The sequence below is a fragment of the Diadema antillarum genome, unplaced genomic scaffold (assembly GCF_040938485.1).
Source record: "Diadema antillarum isolate AM-2024a unplaced genomic scaffold, OU_Dant_1.0 scf00000075, whole genome shotgun sequence".
Taxonomy (NCBI): Eukaryota; Metazoa; Echinodermata; class Echinoidea; order Diadematoida; family Diadematidae; genus Diadema; species Diadema antillarum.
Genome location: NW_027270964.1, coordinates 3,614,535 through 3,629,468, shown reverse-complemented (window position 1 = coordinate 3,629,468; position 14,934 = coordinate 3,614,535). Strand labels below are relative to the sequence as shown.

The following is a 14,934-nucleotide window of genomic DNA, read 5'->3' as shown; positions in this document are numbered from 1 at the left end:
TACGATACGGAGCATGACCATTGTATATATACACGTTTGCCCCATCCCACATAATCATAATATCCGCGATGAAAAGATCTTCTTGCTTTTTTTTAGAATTCAAGAAATCTGTCCAATTATTTCACCCAAAAGCAGTGGCGTAACTACGGAGCGGGGGGGGGGGGGGGGGGGGGAGGGGGTGCGCCCCCCTCCCAATCCGCTGGTAAAAAAAAAAAAAAGACTTACCGAAATAGTATTCCTCAAGTGTTAGTAAACTGCTTTCGAATGAAAGGGTGATCAAGAAATAAGACATTTTTCTATGATTTCTTTTAACCATAATTAGATAGGTATATATAGTGTGAAACATTGTTCAAAAAGCCCGGACCCGACAAAATATTGTGATTCAGCGTGATTCCTGGTTGGCATTCTGCATATAAGCAGGATTTGCGCAGTGTACTCAGCACATCCGAACGAAGAGTCGCTACAATGTTGCGCAATGTGATGTAGAACACCTTTGTACCTTACGCTTCGTTATATCAAAGCTAGATCATTGATTTTGCAGTGTTGCTTTACATACTAGTCTATGTAAAAATGTCTTGCATTGCCAATAAAAAGACTTGACCTGGGCTAATTCCTAACTTTTCCATGTACATATAAGACACACACGCAAACAAACACGCACAATTAGTTTAGGGGATGCTCTAAAGTGCAGATTTTGGACATCCTTTCCCCGCTTGGTCACTTCGACGCCACCTCGCTGGTCATACCTCCCCCAGTCATGAACATAAACCCACACCCTTGACTACCAGTGGCGGATCCAGGGAGATGGGCGCACCGGGCGCACCGGGCGTCCCCCCCCCCCCCCTCCCCCTTTAAATTCCAAAGCGAAAAAAAATAATATAGCTTCAAACGGCAGTTTTTGGACAGTAAAATGTCAAAATTTTCAAGCTCGCTCGCTCCTCTCGCTCGCATTTAGTCGTAATGCCATTCTCCTGAAGTTGCTGGCAGTAATTGCCGGTAGTTGCGCCTGATGCGTCCCCCCCCCCTTAATTTCCAAAGCAAAAAAAAAGCTACAAACGGCAATTTGAGGACTGTAAAATGTCAAAATTTTCAAGCTCGCTCGCTCAGTTCGCTCGCATTTAATCTTTATGCCATTCTTCTGATGTTGCTGCCAGTAATTGCCTGCAGTTGCGCCCGGTGCGTGCCCCTTAATTTCCAAAGCGAAAAAATATGGCTAAGAACGGCAGTTTTTGGACTGTAAAATGCAAAAATTTTCAAGCTCGCTCGCATTTAATTGTTATGCAATTCACCTGATGTTGCTGCCAGTAATTGCCAGCAGTTCCGCCCGGTGCCCCTCCCCCCTTAATTTCCAAAGCAAAAAACATATGGCTAAGAAAAGAACGGCAGTTTTTGGACTGTAAAATGTGATATTTTCAAGTTCGCTCGTTCCGCTCGCTCGAATGTAATCATTATGCTCTCCTGATATTGCTGCCAGTATTTGCCAGCAGTTGTGCCCGATGCGCCCCCTTAAATTCTAAAGCGAAGAAATATAGCTACAAACGGCAGTTTGTTTGTTTTTTACTGTAAAATGTCAAAATTTTCAAGCTCGCTCGCTCGCTCGCTCGCATTTAATTGTTATACGCAATTCTCCTGATGTTGCTGCCAGTAATTGCCGGCAGTTGCACCCGGTGCGCCCCCCCCCCCGCCCACCTCCTTTATTTCCAAAGCGAAAAAATATGGCTCCAAATTGCAGTTTTGGGACTGTAAAATGTCAAAAATTTCAAGCTCGCTCTCTTCGCTCGCTCGCATTTAATTGTTATGCCATTCACCTGATGTTGCTGCCAGTAATTGCCAGCAGTAAGATGCGCCCGGTGCGCCCCCCCCTTAATTTCCAAAGCAAAAAAAAAAAAAAAAAAAAATTACGGCTAAAAAAGGCAGTTTTGGGACTGTAAAATGTCAAAATTTTCAAGCTCGTTCGCTCGCTCGCTTGCTCGCTCGCTCGCATTTAATTGTTATGCAATTTATTCTCCTGATGTTGCTGCCAGTAATTACCGGCAGTTGCGCCCGTTGCGCCCCACCCCTCCTTTATTTCCAAAGCGAAAAAATATGGCTACAAACGGCAGTTTTTGGACTGTAAAATGTCAAAATTTCCAAGCTCGCTCTCTTTGCTAGCTCGCATTTGATTATTATGCCATTCACCTGATGATGCTGCCAGTAATTGCCAGCAGTTGCACCCGGTGCGCCCCCCTTAATTTACAAAGCAAAAAAATATGGCTACAAACGGCAGTTTTTGGACTGTCAAATGTCAAAATTTTCAAGCTCGCTCGCTCCGCTCGCTCGCATGTAGTCGTGATGCCATTCCCCTGATATCGCTGCGAGTAATTGTCGTTTCACACCGTCATTCAATAATCCATTCATAAGGGGTACAACCCTCTCCGGCACTTCCACACCGTCCCCCCACCCTAGCTTGCTCGCTCCCTCGCATACTACCCCCCCCCCCCCCCCCAAAGATGAAATCCTAATAGCTACCGGCGCGCCGGTGCCCTTTCCCCGCTTGGTTTCCCTCAAAAAAACAGTAAAAGTCTAGGGATTGAGAGCTTCCTATATTCCAAATGTCTGTCCAAAAAATCTCGTAAACATTTAGTGTCAAAACGCACCCCCCTTGAAAAAAAGCTGGTGACGCCCCTGGGCAAGCACACATTGAATTCCTTTCCAAGAAGAGCCTTGATGTGCAGTCATATTTTATATCCAGTGCTCTTTAGATCTCAGAGCAATATGAAACTACAAACTCTATACATGTATATCTCTCTTCTCTTTTTATAGGAGTTTGGGTATTTGTTTTCTTCAGGTATTGAATTCTTTCTTCAGATATTTGTGTGGTAGGATAGAAAAGAAACTGCTTTTGCAAGAATGCTACCACCTTTAAAAACGTGATCTCTATAGCTGTATTTTCATATGTAAGAGGTTTATTTTTTGAAGAAGTGGAATTTGTGAATGTTTTTAAATGTTTTATGGTGATTGATTTAAAATTGATTTAACATTGCAGGCTTAAAAGATATGTAGGATTACCTCTATCTTCCTAGGATCTTTCAAGCATATAATTGTCTTTCCTTTAATGTGGTGTTTTATCACGATCAAAACCATACTTGGCCATGGAGGAATGGTCTAGTCTTGATTCCAGGCTATTTTCCTCTCCCAATCCAGGAACTATCTATACTGGGCTTTCCTCCACTCTTCACGAGACCGTCCAGCTCTGGGAAGGACAGGGGCAAACCAGAGCAGTTTGACCTCGTCCAGCTGGTCAACTGTGCCTATGAACTCATCCAGAGGCATCAACGAAGCATGGCCAAGCAGGAGGACCTGGAGACAAAGTGAGAATGGTTACCATAGCAACACCCCATCAGAGTATAACGGAGATGATGGTTGTACTCAGAGCAGTGGCTCGATATATTGTTCTACAAAATGAAAAACAGAGAATACAACAATCATGATTGGAAATCTATCATGATGTACTGTATAATGATTGACCTTTGACTATTTTTTGGGAGTGATTAATCTCATAATGTTACCCCCCCCCCAAAAAAAAACAAACAAAAAAACAAAACCAAAAAACCAAGAACCAAAACAAAACAAAACAAAACAAAACAGAACAAAGGTTTCATTTGATTTGTATAGCAAATAGTTTTTTAGATTTACTACATGTATCTTCAGAACTGTGGATGCCATGAGTGTCATTTGTGCATCTGGCATTCTGTGAGATGGAAAAAATTATTTATTGGGTCTCTTTTCACAAGTTTGAAGTTTAAGAATTTTGAGCCTATTTTGTAAAGATTTGGAAAAGTGATTTATCAGGATTTCTGCTGTATTTTTATCATGTGTATCCTTGCAAGAACACATGATGATAAGAGTTGATTAAAACCATACACAGTGAATCCTGACAGTGCATAACATGCGCATCCCACAAAGCTATGAGTGTTCTGAAGTCACATACTGTGTGCACTTACTAAAACTCTCATCCATTAAATGGGAGACTATGTGTTAGGCATTCTTAATGACTTTGCCATATGTTATCATTATCCCTCAGCTTGCCTTTATTACCACAGCTAGCATACTATGCATACACTGACTCACTCACAACATAGATTGAACAAAGTTTTGTTGACAGCATGTGAGCAGGTTCATCTTGTTTACACAATTCACATGACAATGTTACAGGCAGTTTTGTCCTTTTTTTTTTCCTTCTTACCGTTTATTGTATAATACATGGGGGGAGGGGTGGGAGGGGATGGATGGAGTAGTTTTTTCTCTATTCCTACACTCAAGTACATTCATATTGCACTGTAATATCATATCTTTGGAGGGATACTGAATTTCATAATAGCGTTTCTCTATCATTGTGATTACAAATTGTATACAGACTTGAACTCATGTGAGAAAGGTGATTGAAGTGATGGTGCAAGAGATAGGCCTACTTTGTATATCATGGCTTGAAAAGAGGGTACTGCATACGCCAAATATTTTGTGAGTCGGATGCTGTTTGCAAATTTAAAAACATGCAGAAATATTAACAGTGATCCTGACATTAATGTGACATGCACACATACATTTCCTCGTTAAGGTACTGTACTTCACCATCGCAAATTGTTGGGAAGTCCGGATTGGTTAAAAATTAGACTTGCTAAATGTATGGCTTATGCAGTATTCAAGATTTAAACATCTTCTTTTATGGTGTAGAAGTAAAATCTTTAGCAAGTTACAAATATCACACATTTGCTACAAAATTCTCTCATGCACTCTCTGTCTTTTGATGATTCATAATCCAGAAAACTCCGTCTTACCAGCGACTTGGAGCACCTGAACACTAACCACACGAGATTAAAAGAGCAGCTGGAGGCAGTGCAGAGGGAGAACGTGTCTCAGGGGGAGAGGGAGAGGCAGCTAGGGCTCCAACTCAAGGGACTCCAGGCCAAACTCAAGGGCAGTAAAGAAGAGGTGAGCACTGGGATAATACAGTCTGGTTGGTGTATACACTGTACCTGTCCCCGCATGCTCACTTAGTCCCCATGACGTGGGGAAAGTCCCACGCTGGTGTACACCTGTCCCCGCATGCTCACATTAGTCCCTGTGACGTGGGGAAAGTCCCGCACTGTGGGACTTTCTCCTCGGAAACCATAATGTGAATACTCGCTTGGACTTGTCCCCCTGTCCCCACGACGCAAGTGGGGTCAGGGGACAGAGAAAGTGAAATATTGAAAGCGCCAAGCTGTATTTCTCAAATGAGCTCTAACGCGAAGTGTGGTTTCCAATGGCAGGGCTTGGCCCAAGCCCTGATTGTCCCCGCAGCCCGGGGGCAGTAGAGATACCAGTGTGAACGGTCAGTCGTAAAAAAATATTAAAGATCGATGGTGATTGTTGCCGCAACGTAGGGTCAAATGTGAACGCGGGGTGTAAGACAGATGGTGTTTATACCCCTTTCGTGCTATGCAAATAATACCCAAGATCTCGCAAGAAATCCCAGGTAATGCTGTAGTATGAAAGTCATAGCAGTTAGAATGGCATGTGACTTTTCAGAAATCTTACCCTTGAATCATCCATGATGATAAACTCTCAGATGTCCCTGCATACTCCCGGGTGATGTTGTAGTATTGCGGCTATAGTCCCGGGTGAAAAGCAAAGTCAGCGTACTGATAACATTGTGGGCCATTTTATGCATGCGCCATAGTACAATGTATGTACTTACACTGCAGAAGAGTGGATGAGAGCAATTCGACGGAGATCTCATTCACTAGTATGAAAGCAATTTTTTTTGGTGCTCCCCGTTGAATCTCTCAGGCAATCTCCCAAGTTACCAAGCATGAAATTGGTATCAGACAGAGCGACGAGTAAATGGAATAGATTGAGATGAGTAAAAAGACGAGTAGATCGAGATAAAGGGACAGATAATTGATACAGAGAGATAAACAAAACATAGATAAACATCAAAAGCTAAATAGATAGACAACAGATAGAGACAATTTGTAAAACAGAAAGTAATATTAAAGATGGAATAAAAAAAAAAGAGAGGGGATGGAGGATTTAGAATGGATTGAGAAGGGACAATGAGAATGACTATTAATACTAGCAAATGAGTCTCTTGTACATGTACATGTAGCATATAACCAGAATATCTGATACTGCATCAAATGAATGCTTTGAGGGATACATAGCCATGTTCCCCTCAAGCTCTCCATTTTACAAATTATGACAGAGCCAAGCAGCTGTGACTTGTCATACAAAATGTACTATTTTGGGCTATTCACCTATTAAAGTTTTGAGGGACACCTGTCAAACACTATCTGGCCCCTGTTTGCATCTCTAATGGGTTCATTCTGTGTCAGAAAAGTACAAACTTAGCTTGGTCCGGGGAGCAGCTTCCTACGACACTTTTCTCAGTCAACATTACAAACTTTGTAGGTGTTTAGTTCATGACTTTAGCCTACATTGATGTCTATAAAATGATAACAGTGAGCAGCGAATGGGTAAAGCCTGTGTTATCTAGATGTAAAGTGATAAAAATGAGTATGTGTGATAAAAGCAACAACAACAGATCATTTGCTGCTCCTGGAGCAATGAGTGGTTGATTTGTAATGTGAAGCATTTTTAGCATAGAGTGCAGCAGAAAATCTTATCACATATTGTAGTACTGCATTACTATGTACACTTGTAGGCCTATATGACTTCTGATCATCTATAGTGTGCAAAGTCCAATGTACCTTGGGCGTAGCCAGCGTATTGTCATTTTGCTTGCGCAAAATCTGAATGAATGGTAAATTTATTAAAAGATACAAAGTTCTGTGTAAGTTTATGATGGATTTTGAGGTTACTATTATACGTCAACACAAACTTGAATTGAAGTTTTTTTCGAGTACTGTGACTACCAATTCATCATACAGGGGATGACATTTTTTCTTGCAGTGTCTGCAATTCCCCTGAGGTTACCATTAAGAAAAAAAAAAGGGGGAAAAAAAGAAGAAAATAAAATAAAAATAAAGATAGTGAAAGCTGTGCAAATGATTTTAGAGACAGGATATGCCACCACCTCCCCCCCCCCCCCAAACCTGCTTGACATTGTATCAGCTGTGTGTGAGTCAGTGGGTGACAGAGCCCTGTGGCTCCACTCATTCAGCACCCTGACCACATAGACTGCCTGGCTGACTGGCTGCCTGGCTGACTTGATGGCTGTAGTTACCGTAGGGGGCTTCAGTGTCTTCTAACCTTTCAGACTCATGTCAGTACCTCAGTGTGGCATTCAGAGAGAATGTGCTCCCCTTTGTGTTTCATGTTAAAGGACCAAGTTACATCAGAAATGAAAGTGGAAACGTGTGATGAATGCTCTCCCACTCTTGGACAGGACCCATCTCTATCAATTATGTATTCATCAGAGTACATCCTGATACGATCATTTTTGTGTGTGTGTTTTTTTTTTTAAGTTTATAAATTCATACATTTGTATTCTTCTGTTCTCAGCTGTTTGTTGTTACGAATTCCCAGACTTTGGATAGATTTCATTTTTTAGTTGTCCACGTCATCATAACTATTGATATTACGTGTATGTGCAATTGATGTACACTGGTGGCTTTGTGGTCTACACCTTAATTTGACCCAACTCCTCCACCCCTAGTCCTGCTCTTTGTTTCTGATACTTCTGATAAAGCTCCTCTTCAAGTCCTGTAGCCTCTTGATCCTAGTTCTTTAATTGTTTCAGTGGAGGAAACCAAAACAAAAAACAAAAAACAAAAAACAGATGAAGTAACATTTTACCCCTTTTAATAGCCATCTCCATCAGTGACAATTCTTCTCTTCCCATGCCACACTCCTCTACAAGAGTTCTTTAGTTCACTGACTTTTCATTCTTGAAAATTCTCTTGTTTACCTGCACATTCCCCTTGTCGGTGAACCTATTGTACATTGTATTATTTAAAGTGAGTGTGTACCACAATCTCCCTGGTGATGTAGAAGATGGTTAATGTCTAGGTAACAGATGACCTTTGACCCGGCCCAGAATTCAACACCTTGTGCCCAGCGGGAGGTTTTACCATAATCCTAAACCCCAGAACTCAATCTGAGGACATTTGTGTGGGTGAAATGCCACATTTCCACCAGAAATTCAATACTGCAATTTCTAGCCTCTGGCAAGTTTTTTTCATAGTGTGAGGGAGAGTTTAAAGGGATCATATAGTTTTAGTTGAGACCTAACTTTAGGTTTCTAACATCTTTTTTTTTTTTTTTTTTTTTTTTTTTGTGAGATAATGAGAAACCTCTTATGAAATATGAAAGAGTATTTAATTCTAAGAGGAATTCAATGTTTATTTGATGAAATTGGTTTTGAAATGGCTGAGATATCCAAAACAAAGCTATCCTAACAAAAGGTGGGACCTACTTTTTATTATGATGGCTTTGTTTTACATTGTTTTTGGATGTCTCAGCCATTCCAAAATTGATTTTCATCAAATAAACTTTGGGGAGTTCCTCTATTAAAGATTGGTATGTTCTGTACTGTTTCATAAGTGGTTTCTTGGTATCTCGCAAAAAGTTAAAAGCCCAATCCTCATCCCCACCTATACTATACCATCCCTTTAATGGAAACCTGGAATGACCCTAGTCTTACACTGCATGTTTCAAGAACGTGAAGTCATGTTAATGGTCTGACAATGAATGATTTATTTCAGTGAGGAGACTCTCAGTCCACTCTAATTACAGTACCTTAGTACAAATGAAAAGTGCAGTTTTGATTTCAATGGCTAGTCAGTAGTGGAATGATATGTTTTGAATTACTTTGAACATCTCTTGTTGATAGGTACAATTGTATGTCCTACATGTACATGTACTGTACGTAAATATGCAAGTAGTATTGTCAACATTTACAGTCACCCTGTGCATTTAAGCATGCAAAGGTATCCGATATTTCATACAAATTGTTAAATAACTTGATTAATAGGCAGTTCAAATTTCACACTCTTAAAGAGGAAATCCAGTCCAAATATATGTTAGTTTGATAAAAAAAAGAGTATAATTCTAAGAGTTTAGTGGTAAAAATTTGACTGAAATCGGATGAAAAATAAGGCAGTTATGAAATTTTGAAGTTTTGATAATTTCTCCAAAACAGTTCATGTACAGTGCGTATGAATATTATGCAAATGAGTGAGCTAACCATGTCATACCCTCACAATTTTGCATTGATCGTGTACAAAAAAATGATGAAAATCCAATATTTCTGTCATTGAAGTCTGAAACATGATGTTATTCCTGGTTGAATAACTTCAGAATAGTGATCAGTTAGATGAGGATTTGAGCCTCGGGCATAATTGCGTTTGAATGAAAAACAGGAAATTTCAAAATTTTATGTACAAACTTTTATGGTAAGTTGTGAGGGAATGACATGTGCTCACTTTGCCATTTGCGCATATTGACTGTTCAAGAACTGCTTTCCCCCCAAATGGCGAACTTCAAAATGTCATGACTTCCTTATTTTTCGTCCGGTTCCGATCAAATTTATACCGTTGAACTCGTAATATTTTACTCTTTCTTATCAGACTAACTTATATTTGGACTGGATTTTCCCCTTTAAATGATTGTATCTGGGCACAAAACATGACAGTTATTACAGATGTTGTGTGTTGGTAATTTGGAAAAAAAGAGCAAAAACAAACGAAAACAAAACAAAACAAATGAAAATGAAAACCCAAACACTAAACAATATTTAAAGCCACAATTCTTTTGATTGTCAAGACATTATACCTTCTAGAGTCGCCTTTCCATTGAAAATAGACCTGCAATATTACAAACATATTGTTGACCAGAACTACACGAGCAACGATATGCAGATTGCAAGTTGCAAGTATATGCAGATTCTGGGGTGAGTTTCAGAAGCTATCCTAAATACATGGGTGTAAAGTTACTCTACCAGACAATTAAAGCAGCATAGAATAACAAAAAGCACAAACATTTATTGCACAATCTGACCTTGAAAAATGAAAGAGTGCAGAGTCCCATTGTGGGAATCGTAGGAAGAATTGATGATGTTCTCACCAACTCTTCCCATGATTGGCTGCAGGGATTCAAAAGCAGATTTGCACCGCTCTCCGGTTTCCAGCGCCAAAAACAAATCTGTCAACTTAAGGAGAGGAAACCCACTTCCGACTGTGTGACCATCAGATAGCATTATTTGAAGAATACAGCACAAGGCGGCTTTTCCGGCGCAGAGGGAGAAAGAAAGAGAGAGTAATATCTCTTTACTACCAACACAACTACTCCCATGTTTTCATGGCTTTACAGCCTGTTGAAAAGTATCCTTGGGAAATCACGAAACCAAGACATGTGCATTGTTCATGTTTATTATCCATTCAAAATACCAGCAGGTCCATGCTCAGTGTACGCTAGTAGGAAGCTGCAGAGGCAGGCAGTGCTTAGTGCGAAGTACACAAATTCATTTGTTTCCTTTAGCTTGAACTATTTGCTACAGTCGTATAAATATGCATAAATATTAAAAACAACAGCAACAGCAGCAACAACAATAGACACAAGTGAACACCCAAACCTTTCAAGGTCAAAAGTGTTTGATTGGCAGTGTACATCATGTATGTGGGTGAATCATTGAACTTTTCTGTCATTTCTTGTATTCCTTTGCACTCTATACAAATCTCTCACCTTTCACATATTGCATGATATTTTAAATGTATAATGTATATTTCTGTGTTGTTGCAAGTCAGTAAAACACAGCCATATAAGCTGCAGAACTGACTCTATGAAACCATAGAAATATTGATATCAACCACAGAAATCCAGAGAAAGACTTTCCATGTTGATACATTTATATTGTGTTCATTTTAGTACAATCTCTATAAGTTGACAGCAGCAAATGTTATCCATTGAGTAGTAAACAATGTTAGTAGAGACATGAACCTGCAGGTCTGTGGTACAGATAGCTTTAAAGGGGATTGCTAGTAACTGATCAGTGGGAATCAGTGGGAATGCTGGGGTATGATTGTTCCAATTTTTGTGTGATTCATTTAAGAGTACATCATATATCTATTGTTGTGTGAAAATTATTTGCTTCAGAACGATCTCATATTCAAGTAATGTGCAGTTTAAGGCCCCATCACTGTACAGGCATGCTAACCTGGAAACATTAAACCGCACATTACTTGAATATGAGACCATTCTGAAGCAAATAATTTTCACCCAACAATAGATATAATGTACTCTTAGATGAATCCCACAAGGATTGGAACAATCATCCCCCAGCCTTCCCACTGATTCCCACTGATCAGTTACTAGCCATACCCTTTAACTGATTTTGGTTCCTGCGAACTGTCAAAGTGTTTGATCTCGCAGCGATTGATCATCAAATCTTTCAAATTTCAACCAACAGATGCGGAAACTAGAAGGCATCTTAAAGCACAGGGACGTGCAGTTCAAGCACGACCTGAAGAAGAAAGAAAGAGAAGTCAACAGGTTAAAAGAGAGGGTCCATCAGCTGCTGGTCGACAAGAACCAAGAAAGGAGGATAGGTAAGATTGTGTGATTTAACCCTTGCAATACCCCATCAGATTTTATTTTGAGTGTTCACGGCTTAAACTCATCAGCCAAATAAACAACAAAGAAGCTTGGCATCATGAGTTTCTGTAGTTATACACCCGTATTGATTGAACCTACTATGAACATTTGTGGTAATCTCATTAAAATCCCTTGCCAAATGACCTTGGTTTCCATTCAAGGAATTCTATTAAACATTGCATTAATCCTGGCAGTAAAGCCAAGTTTTTCCCAGCATATGATACTATAGGACTGATGTGATTGAAGAGCATGGTTTCATGCAATATGAAATTTAAGCATTGTGCCGTACCTATGCACATTGGCTGTGGCCAACAGATTTCAGTGTACTTGATTACATGTTTTTATAATGATATTTGATATAAAATGTTTGGTGTGGTCTGTATAAAAATTAGTCTTTACATGGCTTCCAGTATTATAAAACATAGCCAGGGCAGTTTGAATGAGTTGTGATTGCCTCTGTACAGTATGAGCCACCACTACTGGGCTTACTGTGTCATTGAGTGAATCTACGTATGTGATTTTCATTAGCTCTCTGGCCTGGCTGAGCGGAAACCAGAAGCAGCATTGTGTGTAAGGCAGGGCAAAACAAGCTCATCAATTCTGTAATTACAGAGTACATCGGTAGAGCCGTATGGACTGAGAAAAACATTCAGCCCACTCAGGTTTACACCGGTGTTTAGACCTTGTCTCTGCTGTGAATGAGCCTGTTCAATCTGTCTCATTAGAAACCTATTAATCTCAACGCTCACAGCATCCTAGACCATACTATCCAATGAGGTACAGACATAATATCACACAGAACACACACCAAATCTCTTAACCATTAACTGCCATTTCAAGAAACACACTCAACAGGTCAAACACCAGTTACCATGATCTACAAAATGATAATAGAATGATTGAAATGGTGAAAAGATCAATGATATTTTAATTTAGCTTTGATTATGATTTAACCCATTGAAGACTATAAAGCCAGAGTATACTCGGGCAGATGTGTATGGGAAATCCATGCTGTAGCAAAAAGCAGCCAGTCCTTGAAACCGTTAAAGACGGGCCCTGAGTATACTGAGGCAAGTACAATGTACCTATGGGAAATGCATGCTTTAGCAAAATTAGCCCGTCCTCAATGGGTTAACGGGTAACACAGATCAATATCCAATCATGTCTTCAGGATAACAGTCAACAACAGAACAGGCAGACAGATAAGACTTTAGGGTTTGAAATAGATCTCTGTAGGTTTACAGATCTTGATAAAACACCCAGCCTTTGTTGAAATGAGTAAGACATAGAATGAATCAAATTAAAAAGGAAAGAGACAAATAGCAAAACAATGGACACTGGCCTGGTAAACAACACCTAACCTTCAGGATGTGATATGGGGTACGATTGCAATCTACTGGCTAGGGCTTCCAAAGGAAGGATTATGTATATTTAACTGAATCTATCTGTAGAAACCATTTTGCTGCTTCCAAGCTGTGTGCTTTAGTATTAAAATAAATGACATACATGGAAGTAGTCCCAATCAGATTCAGATATGCATCATCCAGCTCCATTTCAGGGTTACCTCTATTTAACCCTTTCTGTGCCCAGACACTGTAATTCAGACTGTAACTTAACCCGTTTAGGACGAGTCCTGGGTATACTTGGATAGGTGTCTATGGGAAATGCATATTGTAGCAAAATTAGTCCGTCCTAAACGGGGTAACTCGCTAAGCTTTTTCAACAACATTCAGTATTCCATCTAAACTTGGCCTAGTCGTAAAGTTTATAAGCCCAGTCAGGGATAGCAGTGTTCCTCAGTTCAACAGTATTAAGGCCATGGTGACACAAGATGGATTAGGTGGTATACATCTCTCGGCAGTATTCATTGAAAATTAGTTTCTGGACATGATATATGTGCCAAATCAGCGTAGAAAACACTCCTTGACTGGAAAAGAAAATCTGTAATTACGTGGAATGTTTCATTCTTTAATGAGGCATAAAAAAACTTTGTATTTTTCAATAATTGTAGGCAATTCACTTTTCACTCGTATTCTGGTCTCAGCTGGTCATTTTTAAAGTCTGTTGTTGTAGCAAGACCCATGAATCATTGTGGTGCTAGTGTCTGTGTAGTGCCAGAGAGTGGTGAATGGACCCACAGTAGTCAGTTGTCTCTGCGCTACTTCCTCAGCCATTGAAAAAAAGTGAGCAGAGAACAGGAAACTTTTGATTGTACAAAATCCTTGCCAAGGAAGGGAGCCCATGTCATCAATTATCCCACAATCTAACAGATTTGTCTCACAACCCAACCCACTGGCTTTCACCAGTTGTGAAGGCAATGTTGTTATTATTTCTATCCCTTTGTCTGTGGTTCATTCAACCTACAGTACTACCACTGTGCACTCTACAACTCACTTATCATTTCTCTGACCTCTACAGTACCCTGTTGCTTCATGCGATCCATAGCTCCATTTGCCTCATTGAATTGGAAAACCTGACTCCATAAATTGGAGTCCATGAATTGGAAAACAATACAAAGCATACATACAATTGTACTGTGCAAAAGATATGGAGGCACTTGTGACCAATATCTTGCATTGACGTCCGGTGTTGATTACAATAGATGGCAGCAGTGATTATTAGGTGATACGCTATCAGCGTATCACCTATTGTGATTGTCAAAATCTCTCTTTATTTTTTTTTATTCTTCTTTCTTTCTGGACAATTTTGTGTCGTCAATATCTCAACAATGACATTACGGAATGACATGAAATTTTCAGTCAACATGTCTCATAACAATATCTAGCCACAATAAGGTTTTCATGACAGTAACATATCTATGACGTCATCTAGGCGCCATTTTATGATTTTCGGACCTTGTCACATGATCGATCATAACTTCATAACTAGATGTCATTTCTGCATCATTTTCGGTGGACATCAAGTTCAGGTCACGCTCTATCTTACTTTTTAACGCTAGTTACCCAGGTCTTCATTACGCGCGCCTACGCGCGCGTCAAAATTTTAAAAGGCTCAAAACGACTTCCCAATGGGAAATCTCGAAGTTTCAGACAATTATAAGCGTTTCAAGCATTTTCTCGCGTGCGCGTCCGTCCGCGCAATTTCGCGCGCAGAGGGCGTAACCAACATGAAAATGCAATTTTTTTGACTGATTTGGATTCCTGATACTTTGAGTAACAATATCCACTGATTTCCGATCGATGTTGACCTATAACAAAGGAATGCACTGGCGTCAAAGTTGAAATTCCGCGCGCGCGTCTTTCTGCAAATATAGTGAAAAAACATGTCTTTGTTTATTTCGCCATAGCTCTTTAAATCGTCCGTTGACCCGATATTTCTATTGCATATTACAAAAGCATA

The 14,934-nt window shown here is 39.9% G+C and overlaps 1 protein-coding gene across 1 annotated transcript in view; it reads left to right on the top strand.

The window, feature by feature from the left end:
* The window catches only part of LOC139717448 (afadin- and alpha-actinin-binding protein A-like), a 68,967-nt gene that overhangs the window by 16,983 nt on the left and 37,050 nt on the right, over positions 1-14,934 (top strand). Inside the window, exons 4-6 of the mRNA XM_071628955.1 lie at positions 3,184-3,350; positions 4,803-4,971; positions 11,390-11,528. Coding sequence (XP_071485056.1) covers positions 3,184-3,350; positions 4,803-4,971; positions 11,390-11,528 — 475 coding nt within the window. The remainder of the gene's footprint in view (positions 1-3,183; positions 3,351-4,802; positions 4,972-11,389; positions 11,529-14,934) is intronic.